The following is a 16,835-nucleotide window of genomic DNA, read 5'->3' on the forward strand; positions in this document are numbered from 1 at the left end:
GCCCCAAACTGTGTTTGTATTAACATACACAAAATTGGCTTAGGTGCTCCCAGACTGGTGTCCAGGCAGATTTCAGTTTTGCCCCATGCAAGCAGTCCATATTAGGCATTGCTGAAGGTGGTGGAAAAGATACAGAAAACCTTTTCTCTCCTTCCCTTTGACTGTGTACACATGCATTGGCTGACAATTTCAGTACACAAAGATCAGTAAAAACACACACTGAGTTTCCTTTTAATCTATTTTTGATAAACTTTTCTTTCTATTCTTAGAAGGCAACAGATCTATGACAAATTTAGTGCTAGATCTGCACTGAAGCAAACTGTGCACTAAAGCTTACTATCTCAAGTGAAAATGTCTCAAGTTAGCTTGAGGCCATGGATGTAGCCATTACACGTTGACGGACTTGGCAGAAAATGTGAAAGCACTAAACAGGAAGGGTTATTTTATTAAGAAACCAGCAAAAGCTGTTATTTTTTTATCAGTCTCTACAGTAACTTGCTGAAAGAGGGAACAGCAATTCCTTAAAGTTGATGACCATTTGCTTCTGCAACAGAGCACAAAATCAATGGCAGAGGCATTCTGGATGTATAAGGAGGGCTGACCCTACTGAAGCAATCTCCTACTTAACCCACGGAGGTAGGCTGCTTCAGGAGTCTGTTTCTCCAAGCACTGGTTACCTGGAACATTTTCAGCCATTCCTGAAGGCCGGATGGTGGCTGCACAGACGTGATGCGGCGGCGCTGCTGCCCCTGCCCATTGGCTGCCCTCAGGTCCCCAAAGGTGGTAGGTGTGGCGGAACATGGCACCAACCCCGTAGTACTACGACACAAATAAAAAGTGACAGTCAGATAAAAAACATTTAGGGAAATTCAGAAGTCTATAGCAGAACAAAAAATCTAATACATGATTTGCAACTATTACTTCAACTCTTAAGCTTCATGCAAAAGCACTAAGATGAAAAATTGTGCTGCTGGTCATTCAAGAGGTTAGTCCCTCACTTGAAAAAATCCACCTCCTTCTACCACTGCAGTGCTAATCCTCCAGCTTGGGGAGAAATGGGGAACACCTTTCCAAGCTGAAAAATTACCACTCCGTTAATTGCCCATCAGGTTGTCTATAAAGATGCAGGTTTACACATTCCTTTCCTTCTGGACTCCACTTTTATGCTTTTGCTTGGGGATAGAGGAAGCCAGAGCTCAGTCTCACCTGTGTGTGAAATGTACTAGTGCTGCTTCATCCTCAAACAGAAAGGAAAAAATGTATCTATTTTTAGCTCTTAATATATTTTGTTGACAAAAAAGTAGTAACATTAAGCAGTTCTAGTGGCTCAGTGGTCTGGAACTGGGCTTTGAAATACTCTATACAGCCTTTTAAGGTTTGCGTGTTGATAAATGACACAGGAATTAAAGGGGAGGGGGGTGAGGTGAAAAGGGAAAACCAAAGGTGCTCTCTGAATTACAGTTTGACTTTTTCACTCTGACATGTTAAAAACCAGTTCATTCATATGAGATGGAGCTTTTAAAAGAGCTGGGATTAAGCTACTATTGTGGGAATCTAAAGAAATACAGCTGACTGTGTTTTCTGGTTTGGGGTTTTTTGGGGTGGAGGTTTTTTGGGGTTTTTGGTTGGTTGGGATTTTTTTCACATAATGTAAAGTACTTCGTTCACAGAATATCAAAGTTGTATTCCCCAGCAGGCAATACAAAACCCTGGTAGTATTTGCATAAGTGTGAAAATTTCAAATACAGTGTAAAACTCCAACCCCCCCTTTGCTTTTGCATAGGATAAATCCAGCTTTTTAGTAGGTATGAGTTTAGAGGTTTTACTGATTTTTCAGTGGCTACAGGAATAGCTTAAATGATGCAAGGCAAGTTCATTTTAATATTTACCTCATTATGCTCTACAAATATTTCACTCTACTCTTCCTTGTTCTGAAGGACAATCAGAGCATGTCCTAACATTTACCCAAACTGGTCAAGAAAAGTAAAGATTGGTTTGAGCAGGCTTATTTTTAACTGTTAATTTTGCTAAGTAATAACAGAAACAGAAGCTGGTATAACAGTACTGCTTCAGAGATGACGGATCCTCCTAATGGCATTTGTTTACTGCCTTTACCTGTTTTATGCAAACGCAGTTCACTGGGACTGTTCCATTTTAGAGTGCCTGATACTAGGGAAAACAGAAACAAGCAGGCACAAGAACGGCATCATTTGCTTAAATACTATTCAGATAAAATAAAAACAAAGAGTTAAGAGAGAGAGGATCAGATGTTATCTAGGGATTCTTTTATGCCAATAATGACTCAAAATCCAAGCAGTGTCAGTTAAAAGTACTTTTAAAATAAAATGTAGTTTTACTACTTACTCATTCTCATCACCTGCAGAGATACAGCACAAGGCCTATCATTCAAGGTCCAAAGTAAGGATCTTGAAATTAGCTTTCATTGGTTCAGAGCAATATGCAGCCTTGAGCTTGTCCAGTAAAACAGTTAAGCTTTACTTTCTTCTGCTGTAAACTGGTTTTCAGTCAAAAACATTTATTCAAACCAGAACCTAAAAGCCTCTTTCCTTTGACCTGAGAATGTATCTCAAGACACTTGCTCATGCTTTATTTTTCCTGAAACATTCCCTTGAAACAATCAGTCAGGTTTCTGTGGGAGCTGGATAAGCCCAGCAGTTCCTCTGCACTTGACAAAGAAGTGCACTTTCTTTGTTGCTGAACTGCTTACTCATCTGGAAGTGCAGAGAATGGTGTGCCACCTGAAGAAATGGAGGCCAACAAGAGAGTTCTTCCTTTAGACCACCCTAGAACCTGGGAGAAAATACCGCCTTAAGACTTGGGGGGATGTGGAAGCTGTAACATGTGCCTCAGCAAAAACTCACCATCTCCTTTACTACAGCATTTACACCTCTGCAAAGCAATCCTGTGACCTGTTGCATAACTTTTCACTCATCACCTGATAAACCTCTTAAAGGAAGAGAAATAAAATATAAATTACTTTTGAAAGAGCCATCAGTGACTGAACACCATTAAAGCATGTTCAAAAACAGTACCATTTCTAGACAGCCTTGGGAGGCAAACACAATGGTTTTGGGAGGGATGATGCTTAGCACAGGAGAAAAAATCTAAAACAGTGTAAATTCCAACAGAATGGGAAGCAGTGTGACATCCAAGCACAATTGTTATGGCAACTACACAGTAAGAAGGCAGTTGTAAGGTGTGCATCCAGCACCCAGCTCCATCACTGCTGCTCACGGTTCTGGGTGCTTTGCCCCACAAAGCACCTGACTAGAACGGCAGCAGGTATTTGTGCCATTTGGTGCCACTCAGGAGTAGCAAGGAAGCTGCCTAGAACCTGTAAGCGGGTAACAAGTACGCATGTGTTCCTGTTCAGATCAGATGGTCTGCTCTGCCTACATAGATTTCCATTCTCTCATTCCTGTTACCATAGCAAAGTGATACATTTGATTACAGTTTGTAATAGTCTTGGGGTTTATCATTATGTCCCTTTTTAAGAATCTGATTGATTTTATTTCCAGGAATGCTTCACCCCTCAGAAAGTCTCTAAGTAAATGGGCATGCTATATTTAGAATGAAACACAAACCTCAACTAAAGAAATGCAAGTCTGGCTACTTCATTAAAACTCATCTCCAGTTCACGTAACTTAAATTAGCAAACCAATATACAAATGCTGATACCACCTCTTTTTGCTTTACAGTGCTTTAGCATTAAGAGGAGCTTAATTAATCAGGCTCAGCAATTGGAAAGACAGGATATATGCAGGAATCAGGATCCAGTGATCTGTTATTGCATTTAATTACCTTGTGTATTCTGAGACTTTGCAGGGTTTCTTTCCCAGAGAGAAAGAACGGACCTCGGAGCCATGGTCCAACTTTCTCTTCATCTGCAAGGTGAGGGAAAAAGAGTAACAACATGGATTTAGTTACATGACCAGCCTTACTTATGTGTACTTCTGCAAAATTAACACATTTTTACCTCCTACTTTAATATGCTTTAATTTAATATCAGATTTTAACAAAGTTGACACAAAATGATTTAAAGTAACATTTTAGTTTCTAGCTTCAGCAATATTTGATACATATGCTCAAGGATGCATGTATATATTATTGTTGTTTTAGGGTCCAGAATCTATTGTAATTAGATTCTTCTAATTTCCAAATTTCAAATGTGAAGAAGTGTGCAGAACTGTGTTAGTTTATTTACTAAACGGTTCTCTTTCTGTTCTCCTGGGAGAGGAGGGAAAGAACTAAACCAAAACCCTTGATTCTTTGTGTTCAGGTTCATTGCTAAGTCTCTCATGGAAATGGTTAAATTCTAGGGAGCCTGTCTGGATTATAAACTACATTTATTTGGGGGGCTAGAAAATAAATAAATAAAAACCAGTATCTTTTCTTTTGTCCATCCTTTTATTTTAAAGTTGTACATTGAAAAAATTTATAAAACTGCAGTAAAATTGACTGACAGATTAGCCAGTATTTTTCCAGGAAGGGTAAGGATGAAAAATGCTACACCCCAGTCTTGAATGTCACCCGCAATTAGATATGATCAAAACCAAATAATGAGCAGGGCAGCTGCTAAAAGGGGAAGCCAGACTGCAAAAATTACCAAGGAGATGGAAACCAGTGAAAGCCATATTTATCCAGGCAGACAAATAAAGATTACTTTCTACATATTTGGGTAATCTTTAACCACAGGCTTTTGGACTCAATGAGACATATGTATGCCAAATGCAACTTCTGGGGTTTTGTTGGTTTTCTTTTTTTTTTTTTAATATGTGATACACCAAAGCAGTTAAGCCAGCTGAATGTTTAGTGCTGTTTAGAACTGTGGGCTGCAAAATACATAAACTACTTGTATTACAATTCAGACTTTAGTATAACCATTTGCTTCCTTTTTTCAAAATTTCATGTCTAAGATTCAGTTTAAAAGTTGCCCTCTTTCTCACACAACTGATTTGATCTTTTTAACATTATATTATAACAGTTATTTAACCATTTCCTGTATCAGTCTACCGACATTAAAAAAACCACCCAAACCCCTCTAAAGCTTATCGTCCATATGGGGTTTTTGTGATTTTGGTTTTTAACCTTTTAAAATACCTTTATGACTTTACTAAAAAACAGTCACCGAAGAGCTTGTTTTCTGCTGCATTAGTGATTAAAAAAGAAAGCTAACTAAGGTTACCTAGTCTCATTTTTACGGTACAGTTACAACGCAGGCAGAAGAGCTTGCCTTGTAGCTGTGTTTTCTTGCCCATGCCTCACATGGGACACTCCACAGCATTTCACCACACAAGTATTCAGCCAGCACCGCCCTGCATGCTGGCGAACCACCAAGCTCACCCTCGCTGCTTCCCCATGCCCCGGGAGGAGCAGCCCCTCATACTTCCCCCAAGAAAACCAGTTGTAAGCATCACTGAAAAATAATGGATACCATCTCTTATCTCTGTGCTACATGAGTGAGCCAGCAAAATCACAGGAAGTATAGATAAGATGTTTCAGCACAAATTTCAGTATTTGATAATAGACTTTTCAGAAAGGATTTTTTTTGTTCGAGGAAAATTTTTATTTCCAGCTTGCTTTTCTGAGAGGTTATCACTATCATATTCCCTTTCTGCTTCTCATAAGACAGAGATGCAGTTTTCCAAAAGCACACCTTAAAAAGTAGGAAGGCTGCAATGGAATAATCAGCTCTGGTGATTTACTCTTTTGCACTAGCAAAGAAAGCAATATACATTAGGTTGCCTGATAATGATTTCACCTGTTTCTTTTGGTTGCGTTTTCGTTTTCGGGTATTTTGGGCAACTTTCACCTGGGGTCCACCACACAGTCTTTTAGCATCTCAAAAGGTGCTAAGTAAATACACGGTCAAAAATGCCGTTTACCATATGAAGAAGATAAAACTTTCCCTAGAGCAGAGAGGTCTAGTGACAAGATTCAGACACCAGCAAGGTCTCTGTGCAACCAAAAAACAGAAACCGTCGAGCAAACAGTCCTCTAAACATTTATAATCTGTCGCTAGGAAAGCATAACTCCTTCAGACAACATTAATTTACCGAAATAACCGAGATGGCAGTATATGTAAACCCCACCACGATAATAATAATCAAAAACAAACGAGGGGGCAGCCAGCTGCATTCCGCATCGCCGCCCAGCGCTGGCAGCGCTCCGCGGCAGCGCTCCCGCATCGCGGCCGGGCGGCAGCCCCGCCGGCACGTCCCCGCCCGCGCCCCGCCGGGCACCGCGGCCCCCCGCCCTCCGCGGCCAAGCGCCCGTGCGGGGCGGCCACTCACTTTGTAGAAGATCATTTTGAGGGTGCCGTAGAAGCCCATGGTGTCGGGGCGCTTCCCCTTGCGCGGCGGCGGCGGCGCCCCGCGGCCCCGGCGGCCGGGCAGGCGCTGGCAATACAGCCCCTTCTCCGGCAGGTAGGTCACCGCCTCCCGCGCCGACATGCTCGGGCACGGCGGGCGGCGGCGGCGGCGGCGCTGCTGGCTCGGCCCGGCTCGCCCCGGCCCGGCCCTGCCCTGCCCTGCCTGCGCGCAGCCCGGCCGCCCCTGCCCGCCACCGCCTCCGCCCGCCCCCCGCGCCCGCCCCGTCCCTCCCTCCCCGCCCGCCTCCGCAGCGGCGGCGCGGCACTGCGGGATGCGCGGCCGGGAGGCACCCGCGGCCCCGCCGCCGGGAATCCGCCCCCGCGCCGGGCACACGGCGAAAATTAAAAAAAAACCAAACAATTTTTAAAAAGCAGCGCTGAGTAGGTTGGGGCTATTTCCCCCTTTCCTCCCCCCGCACCTCCGCCGAGGCAGGGGCTGCCCCCCAGCCCTCGCTCTCTTCCCCTAGTGCCACACGCTACACGGTTTTTCAAGCGGGAGCAAAATAAGCTCATTTCCACTAATTATAATTATACTGTCGCCCTCGGCGGGCCTGGCTGGACTCGTCCATGACTGCATTCCGCGGACAGACGCAAATTAGTCCCTCAAAAGTGCGGGTAATTTTAGAATAATTTGAAATGCACTACAGTTTTGACAGAGAGAAATATGCTGAAATACCCTCTATTGGCTAAACAATAGAATAAACGGGGTTTGAAGATTTAGGAGTTGAAAGACCCGAATCCAAGAATTATGTAATATTCATTAAAATACTAATTCACAGCAGAGCCGCGGCGGAGCTGCCAAAGGCAGGAGCGGGGCCGGGGTTTCCCCAGCAGGGAGGCAGGAAGGAGCCTTCCCCGCGCACCTGGAACAGCCCGGGCGCGCACACGCGCCCCGCTCCTGTACGAGACAGCCCTTGGGCGGCACCAAGCCATCTTAGCTCGGGTTCTCACCTATATTTCAGTGAAAGCAAAAGGAAAGCCCTTGGTAATTCCTTGCTAAAGAACGCTCCTTTTTTGGTCATTTCCTACTCTGTACACATGAACAAATCTGTCCAATTCATCCTTACTGTTCGACTCACGGGCACCGAAGTTCCTGACATACGGCTGGGCTCTCAGACAGATACCTAAAACCAGCACAGTAGCTTGTATTTTAATTTCCATACAGACAACTTACAGTCTTCAGCTTCAGCAATTTTTCCTTGTTGACTTTTTTCCTCCCCCTCTTGCAAAGTTTTCTGCCCAAGTTCAGAGCAGAGAATACCCCTGAATATGATCTGAAGCCCCAGCATTCTCCTGTAATTATCCCCAGGTGCTGTGAAACTGGAGATGCTCAGCAGCCCTCCAGACCGATGCACTCAAACAGGAGCAAACGTAGTCAGTTCCTACTGACCTGAGGGGAAACCACCTTTTTCTTTATCACCCAAATCAGTACAGAAAAAGTTCTACTTCTATAGAATACACATGTAAAGGAGTGGAAGTACCTTCTGTAAAACCCATTAGCTTCCTCATTAGTACTTTAAAAAAAACCTCATATGTATTATTACTTTGTAATAGCCAAGTGTGGCTTGTTAGCACACTTAGATAAAGCAAAATCACTACCTCCATAGCACACAAGATTCTGCTTCTGTATGGTTTTATGTATATCTCATCCAGCACTGAGTCCTCATAGTCTTTTTCATCTCCCAGTGAAAATGGTTCTGCCCATCAAATCTTGGCATTTATGCCATTATCCATTAAACTGCAGTGCTGTATATTTTATGAGAACAAAATGGTCCTGAGTTGACTTCGTACCTCAGATATGAACAGAGCTGTACATATCCCGGGAGACTATTACTGTCTTCCTTTGCTGGCACATCAGATGCAAAGGGAAAGGAAAAAACCCCCATAGGCTGCATATACACATTAAACAATCACAGGAAGCAAATTAATACCCACATCATCAGAGTAAGAAAGAATTTGAACATTATTGCTGTGGGGATTTAGAAGTACTTTATGCATGTGCATGCATAACACCCTATGATGCTTGCCCCTTCTCCCATCAGAGAGTGCACTGGACAGCTACTTTTCCTCCAGCGTCACAGCAGGGACTGGCAGGAAATCCTCAGGGATCAGCCTCTCTCCCAGCCCAAAGGCAAGTGTAATCTGACAGCATGGCTAGATTTATCTTTTGAACAAAATGTGCTTTGGAATTAAGCAGTCAATGAGTTGAATAATAATTAGAAATTACTATTTTCCTCTCTTTTGGAGTACTACTATTGCAGATTACTTCTCCTTTGATAATGATTGGCAGATATTCTCTCATGGTAAAAAACCACTGACTTAACTGCTAATCTCTTTGCCACAGTCAGGACCCATGTAATAACCCCAGCAATCATTTGCTAGTGGTAAAAAACTTGGTATGTCAGGTATCTATTCTGCACAAAATATTTGGGATTTTTCTGAATTTTAGATAACAGCACAGACAGATTTTGACATTTGAACAGTGACCATCTTCCATTTAGCAGTCTGCCTTTCTCAGAGCAAAAAAAAACCAAAATTGCACATGGATATGGCCCTGGCTGTCACTTATTTAGAATTTCTCTCTATAGTGGTCCCACTTCTGATTCTCTACAAAGAAATATTCTCTCTACCTAAAATTAAGTTTGATAGTGCCTGGGTAGCTGCAAGATTACTTTAGCTGAGTGTCTGCTCTTCCCTCATGCCTAACAACAGCTTGGGCTCTCTCTGGTTGATGTAAAGGAACATGCTCCACCAGAGGCCGTGGGCACCTACTGTTAGACTCCTACTCTAAATTCCCATCTAGAAAGGACTTTTTCTCTCTCCCTTGACTTTGAGAACCCTCAGAAAAATTTAGTGTCATGCATGCACCACACTCTCCCTTGTAATAAATTAATTAAAGCTTTGCAAAAGTAGTGTGGAACTGCCCAACCCTGGAGACCGAGCTGCACTGCAGATCACACAGCTTCACTCCGCACCTGCTGGGAAATTACAAGGGTGGAGGAATAAGATCCCAACCCGGCAGATACTTTGAGAGCCTGACAGCAAGTAGCAAAGATGATGCATTCATTTACATCTCTACAGACATTTAAAACAGTATTTACTGCAGTAACACAATATGCTCTAAGAATACTTTGTGGTATAAAGTAAATGTTTATCACAAATTAAGGTATGTTGAGGAAGACTACAGTTTATAAAGCAATGATATGAGAAAAATCAAAAGTTTCCATATTTCTTTCCCTATTTGGTATATATTCAACTTCAAAAGTTGGTCTTATTTTGTTTAAGCTGAAGATAATTTTTCAAGTTCTTAAAACCACAAGCAGCGTACAATTCATGACATTTAGAAAAATTTCTACACCGAAACTACATAGCTTTCAGTGGACACAAGTCCAATCTTATTTCCTGTCAGTACTGCCAACTCTTAATTAAAAAAATTCACAGCATCCAATTCTTTTCCTGTTGGCAACATTTCTAGCACCTTTACCAGTTTGTCATGTGGCATGCTGTAATTAAGACCGTCTATTACTTCTAATGAAAGACTAGCATGAATTACAGAAATCACCCGCAGAGCTATATAATCCCCAGAAGAACAGAGATTACAGTGCAACAGACCAAAGAAAAACATTTTTCTTGTTTTTTTTAGTTGAAGAAACATTTTTGAGTGGAGAGACCATAGGATGGTCTGGCTGTGGTAATGGCCAAGTCAGCATTTTGGAAAAACACTGGTACTTAAACTATGGAATGCAAAAACCATAATTGGCATTTCACATACACATATGTGTGTTAGAAGCATAATGTGTGCAGGGGGGACTGTGGAGCAATATGGTTTGGTATCTCCATTAATATTGGTAAATGCATCACTCAAGACAGTGCCAGAAGGGATTCTGTGTACTCTGCACATTTAGCCGACTGGCTCCTTTAGAAATACTTCAGAAGGATTTTTATGTGTTGTCTGATAGGATTGCATATTTTTTTTCTATCCAGGAAACCAAACATCCCAATTGGGTGGGGCCAAGTCCCCAGCAGCGCAAGATTTACCCTGGACCCAGCAAAGATGACCAGGAAGAACGGTCACGCTTAGTTGTTTTTCCCTTTCTCAAATTTGGATCCACTTAGGTTTTAAACACTCCCCTTCTGCTTGGTAATCTAGTTTGGGCAGCTGCAGCAGCCAGCACTTTGTCTTCTACATTCGACCTATTCATCCAACTACATACTTCATTTAATTTGCCAAATGCTCCCATTCAGGCAAGAATCTGGCCCCACAGAGAGGTACTTCTGCCATCTGCTTTAGACATTTAACTAGAGCTTAGCTTAGCACACCTACATTTTAAAGCCTAAGTTCCCATTCAGTCAATGAGAAAGGCACATGCTAGAGAGTCCAATATGTATAAGGTCTCAGAAAAAAAGAACAAAATCCCATACGACAGCAAGTGTTAAACAAGTTCCAAAGTAATTCAGGGAAGGCTTTTCCTCTACAAAAGGGCACTGTATTATTGTCAGATCTTTTTCTTTTTGAACTACTATGAAATTAAACAAGTGACCCACTGGGATCTTGGAAATCCCATGTTCTCATGGTTTCTCCCAGTCCAGCTTGGGCTAGGCAGTGGCCTCAAAGGCTGCTACTAATTTGAGATTTATTAGTGTACATTCTAGGTGCTGAGTTGGAACTATTTTATGGGTAAATTCCAGATCTGTGGGCAGGGCAAGACAAAATTTTAGGACACTGACTAGTTAAGGAAAACTGGTATACGGATAACAAAGTGCAAGGGTACAATGTATGATGCACCTTATCACACAGATTTAACCATCTGTTTCTGTAGAATATACCATTAGTATTGATGCAGCAGAACAGACTTGAAGAAATGAATTTAAGTGCACCAGTTTGTGACCAACAGCTGCTACATTCCAACTACGAGGTAAGAACAAGAGCAACTTGGCTCCCTGGAAGCAGTTTAGATAGAGGAATTTCTGCTCGATTTACTTATAATGCCTGCAGCAGGCTAGAAAGGTCCATTCCAGCATGTTTGCCTCCACACACAGGGAGAAATTTATGCTTATGATCTTATGTAGTTCAAGTGTAGCACAAGGAATCCTGGACATTGCAATGTGCACTGATCAATAGCTTACTAAGTGACGTGTTTCTGTAGTATAGGTGAACATGAGGTTTGGGATGAAGTAGTATAAACAATAGGAACTCTGTTATGAGAGGAAGGACATACAGAGGCACCGCGGTAAGTTGCATGAAGTCTTCCAAAGCTTATTTAAATGGAATGGAGAATACGTATTACAAAGTATGATAGGTAATACTGAACTGTTTACTGACTGTATAATATTTCCTGGCAAAGCATTTTGAAGACTGTTTTCAAAATTAAATTCCCCACACATGATTATCCTTGATTTCCATGCCAAGTGAGGTACTGTAGTCAAACGAGATTGTAAAAAGACTTCAGGTTTGGTTTTGCAGAAAAGGAAATGGCATCAGTAGCAACTGAAAAATCAGATTAGTATTTATTTATAAATCCTGATCTTATTAGAATAGTATGAATTTTGATTATAAATACCATTTTAAAGGTATATATGTGTAGCCAAGAGTTCCCATAAACCACTTTCTTTTAACATTTGCCTTAAAAATACGGAGTTCTGAACACATTGTGATGGAATTCAAAAGGTGTGCTAGTTAATGGCTGCAAGAAATAGCTTTGAAAAGGATTTAAACATGAAGCATACATAACACACTTCAGCACTGGATATTTATAATAAACTTCAATTTATGTTTTAAAAGCAGGGAGATTTCAAGACAGGCTTAATGTAATATGGCATCAACGATTCTCCAGCAGAGCAGAACTCCCCTCTGAAGGTCACACATCCTGTTCTCTTTGTTGGTTCCTGTAGCTGGGCACAGAACTTGCAACATATGCTTCACTGCTTAGGCTGTTTTAAAGGAGTGCAGCCAAAGCTGTCATACGCCCATTTATGAAGGGAACAGTTCCGTGCACTGTTTCTTGGTGGCAACACCAGCGTAAAGATGTCCCAGTGTCACCTGCTCATTCCTGTTCCCAAATCGCTCTTGCCCTTATTTCAGGAACAAACACTTGTAGAAATACTCTGTTAACCAGATTTATTAACTGATGCACAGTAAGGAAAGATGGTCTTAAGTTTTTACCCTTGAGGTTTTCTTTTTTCTTCTTTAGAACTAGTTTCTGGTTTAATTTTCCACCATTCCTCCACAAACAACTGAGCCAGCAGAAGCAAATGAGCAATTCACAGGCAGGGCCCAGATTCCTTGAGCCAGCTACACCACTGAGAAAAAGGTATGAGGAACTGTGACCCAAGTGTCCCACGCAGAGAGCATAAGCCTATTATTTACACCTTGAGGCATCACTCTCAGCTATAGTTTGATATGCATTTAAGCCAACACAGCCACTGGGAAGAAAAGCAAAAAAAGAAGGCAAAAAAGCAAACCTGTAGTCTCATGGGTGCCCTCGGCCATTCATTTCTATTCTTGCATCACCTTCTCAGGTGTGCCACCCCAGCCTTCATTGTATGACTCTGTGGTCAGTCACGGTGGCAACTGACTTCATGACACCTTTTTGCTGTGCTATTTTTCAGCCAGGTCAGATTGCCCATCTCCTTCCCTGCACAGCCACACACCTGTGCCAGCATAGCAAGAGGTGCAGCTTGGTCTCTCCTTTTTAACCTCCCCAAGCCCCTAGAAGAGCTACCTCGAACACTTGCCAAACTACAGCCTTAGGTGAAAAGGAAAGAAATGGGGGTTTAGGCTTTGTCCTCCCAATCCAGAGGACTTTATTATTACCAGAACAACTTATTTGCATTGGAAAATATACTTTAGTCTTTGACAAATGGAAATGGACACTCAAGATTTACCATAAAACAAGCACAACAAACTGAACCACAGGCAGGGGGTATAATGTCTACCTTCCTTAAACATGCCATTTTATAACTCCAGGGATCTTGTCTCATTAGAACTGTATGTTATTTCACTGAAAAAAAAACCCCAAACCAAACCAAACCAAACAAACCCCAAACATTTTTCTTTCCAAAGCTTTTTTTTGTTAAAGATAAAGGAAAAGAAAATATCAGAGGAGGTAAGCGTCATGTTGCTTTTAATTCCCTGTGACAGTAACCACATGTAAGTTTCTTACATAGAAACATTGCATGGTTTGTTTTAAAACTAGCAATATTATCAGATAATAAACATTTTTCATAGAGCATTCTTATAAGAAGAAGAATTGAGGTTGATAATGGAATCTGCACTTTCATGTACTTGACTGCTTTCCATGCAACAGGAACATGTTGAGTTGCTTTTTTTGTGTTCTGTTTCTACACAGGATTGTTAAAGTATTCATTTTTTTAAGGAAGAAGAAGATATTACATATAATGTATCTTGCAAAACATTCACTAATGGCAGCAGATCTTCATAAGAACTGCATCTCCATTCATTGTGCTCCTATTAAAGTTAACTGTAATCTATTTATTATATCATTAAACTTAATATATTGTAAGATGAATTCTATGTATAGATGCAGTAATAGCTGTGCTAATCACTCAAGTTCACATTGAATTGGGCTGTGCTTCTGAGCCATAGCAGCAGTTGCTTCAGAGACTGAAGTACATTCCTGACTTTCCCAAAGAGACGACCTTGCATGGTACTTACTGCACAGACCCCAGAGGCCGCACAGAACAGCCCCACTCCCCGCTGGCTGCCGTGCTGGCACTGTGCATCCCACCCCTATCTCTCCCTGGGCCCACTCCCCTCCCAGATATCCTTACACAGAAGCCAAGGGCCGGGGCTGCCACAACAGCAGCAGGCACCACCTGGGCACAGGTTATTCAGCTGGGACAGTATGAAGATAGCAGTCCCTGCCTGGGCTCCATTTTTAATAACTTCATCTGATGTTCCTGTCATAGTAATTTCAGGTTCTGCATGTGATTCAGTCTATAAAGTTAGAAAACGATGCACTGGAGACTGTTGTTTGGCACACAAAGCACAAGCCCTTCTTGCTGATCAAGAGGTGACAACCACAATACAAAAACCCCCAAAACATTACCCTAATAGGGATCAGTTCCTTTTTTCAATATTTCAACCAGAGAGCAGAGCTGGTTTTGTTTATGTTGACAAGAATGTTTCCAAATTGGAGAAGCATGCATTTCTGCCTTTGAACACCCATGCTCAAACTGTTTTCATTCAAATAAAAGCATGTGGGGAAATCACCTTTGTACAGAAAAAGAAATGTCTGTTTGGACTTGGAAGGCTTTCCAAAATGTCTATCCTTTGCACTGCATACAAATAGAGCACTGCTTCTACTGCCTGTTTTCTCGGTTGTTTTTTTTTTTTAATTTTCCTTTGTAGATAGCTTAATTTTAATTTTCAGAAGTGCTTATTTATCTGGCATAATCTATGGAAATTTATTTACAAAATAGCTTCTGTCCCTCATTTTTGCTATGTGAGAATGATAAGGAGTTAGTGGTGAGCCTTTAGGCTACAGACAGAAGAATTCCTGGAATCACAGATTATACCAGAAGGATTTAAGAAGAACTTAAAGAAAAACTATTAAAAATGTCAAATCACTTTTCCTACCTGTCTTACCTGGAGAGGGTATAAAGGCTGCAAAACCACGCATTCAAAGGAATGTGAAATGACAGGAATAAGATGGTTTTACTCCTAAAAAGCCACTTACCAAGACAGCCCTGTGCATGGTACATACTAAATAAGACACAGATTCTGTGGAAAAAAAGTCTCAGGTTCTAATTTATGATACACTGCTCCCCACTTGTGCACATGCATCAAGTTTGCAAAGGCAAACTTTGGAATGTTTTAGGCATGGCACCCTGGTGTCCATTTTGTAACATCAAGGGAAGCACCCCATCATCTGGCAATGCACTGACTCTCTGGCATGCCAGTGACATGGAACAGCCTGAGCCCCCATGGGATGCCCCACCACTGTGGGTAACCAGCAGTGACGAATACAGCAGACTGCCACCCTTGGGACAAAAGTACTAGAGGAATATGAAGCATCACATGCCAGTAAATTTGAGAGCAGTTGCTGGTAACAGAAGTACAGGACCCTCGAAACTCAGCTTTGGAGAAGGGCTTGTTCTGTTGAAGGTGTATGAATCTCTTGGGCTCTCCCCATCTTTTCCTCACTCTCATTTCTCTGTAATCACCAGCCCCAAGGTTCTCCATACTCTTTGTTCGCTGTATCAATCTCCTGGCCCAGTATTCCCCAGTAGTTTCCTCCCCTGCGTCTTCACATCATCCGAGTCTAACAGAACTAATTGTCTCACCTTATAACTCCTTTCCTTTCCCATCCCCTGGAATTTAGGGGAAGCATTTTTCTGTACAGGGTCGAAGCATCAACAAGGCAGGGGGTATCTGGACTGCAGGACACAAAGGCATGGAATCATATAAAGGCCTGGGTTGGAAGGGACCTTCAGGATCATCTAGTTCTAACCCCCATGCCACAGATAGGGATGGCCCCATAAGATCAGGTTGCTCAGGGCCCCATCCAACCTGGTCCTGAACAATTTCAGGGATGGGACATCCCCAGCTTCTCTGGGCAACCTGTTGCAGTGACTCCCTACCCTTTGGGTAAAGAATTTCTTCCTAACATCTAAACTAATTCTCCCCTCTCTCAGATAAAACTCTTCCCCCTTGTCCTGTCACTATCTGCCTGTATAAAAAGGCACTCTGTTTCTTTTTTTACAAGCTTCCTTTAGGAACTGAAAGGCCACCATGAGGTATCCCCAGGACCTTCTCATCTCCAGGCTGAACAACCAGCTCGCTCAGTCTTCGTGGGAGAGCTGCTTTGGCACTGTGATGATCTGCACAGCCCTCCCCTGGAACTTGCTCCAACAGATCCACCTCTTTCTTGTGCTGAGGACCTCAGACCTGAACATAGTACTGCAGCTGGGGGTCTCACAAGGGCAGAATCACCTCCTTTGACCCACTGGCCACACTTCTTTTGATGCAACCCAGGATGCAGTTGTTTTTTTGGGCTGTGAGTGCACACTGTTGGCTCACATCCAGCTTTTCATCCACGGGAACACCCATGTCCTTTCCCACAGGGCTGCCCTCAGTGAGTTCTTCTCCCAGTCTGTACTCATGAATCGGATTGCCCTGACCCAGGGCAGCATCCTGCACTTGGACTTGGTTGAACCTTACAAGTTTTTGTGGGCTCACCTCTCAGGCTTATCCAGGCCCCTGTGGATGGCATCCCATCCCTCTGTTCTGTCAATGAGTTGCCAACTCTGGTTAGCTCCTCTCTACCTAAGTTCAGTTTCCCAGGGGATCTCATCCACTAATTCTTTAGACAGCTTAAAGTTCACTCTTCTGAAGTTCAGGGTTCTGACTTTGCTCTTTGCCAGGCCTGTGTGTTCTTTGAGATCAGAAATTCAACCAGGGCATGGTCGCTACAGCCCAGGC

General features: G+C 42.5%; 1 protein-coding gene across 3 annotated transcripts in view; it reads right to left on the reverse strand.

Moving 5' to 3' along the window:
* The window catches only part of FBXW7 (F-box and WD repeat domain containing 7), a 173,593-nt gene that overhangs the window by 26,607 nt on the left and 130,151 nt on the right, over nt 1–16,835 (reverse strand). For 2 of the 3 annotated variants that reach the window (XR_011697900.1, XM_071556097.1), the window contains exons 3-4: nt 3,823–3,905; nt 678–819 (exon numbers count right to left, since the gene is read on the reverse strand). Coding sequence is in view for 2 of the 3 variants with exons in the window: in XM_071556097.1 (XP_071412198.1) it covers nt 678–819; nt 3,823–3,905 (225 nt within the window). In the remaining variant the exon portion in view is untranslated. Of the gene's footprint in view, nt 1–677; nt 820–3,822; nt 3,906–6,314; nt 6,584–16,835 lie in introns of those variants that run through there. The other variant, XM_071556099.1, reaches the window with a different exon arrangement.

This window comes from Pithys albifrons, chromosome 5 (genome assembly GCF_047495875.1).
Source record: "Pithys albifrons albifrons isolate INPA30051 chromosome 5, PitAlb_v1, whole genome shotgun sequence".
Lineage (NCBI taxonomy): Eukaryota > Metazoa > Chordata > Aves > Passeriformes > Thamnophilidae > Pithys > Pithys albifrons.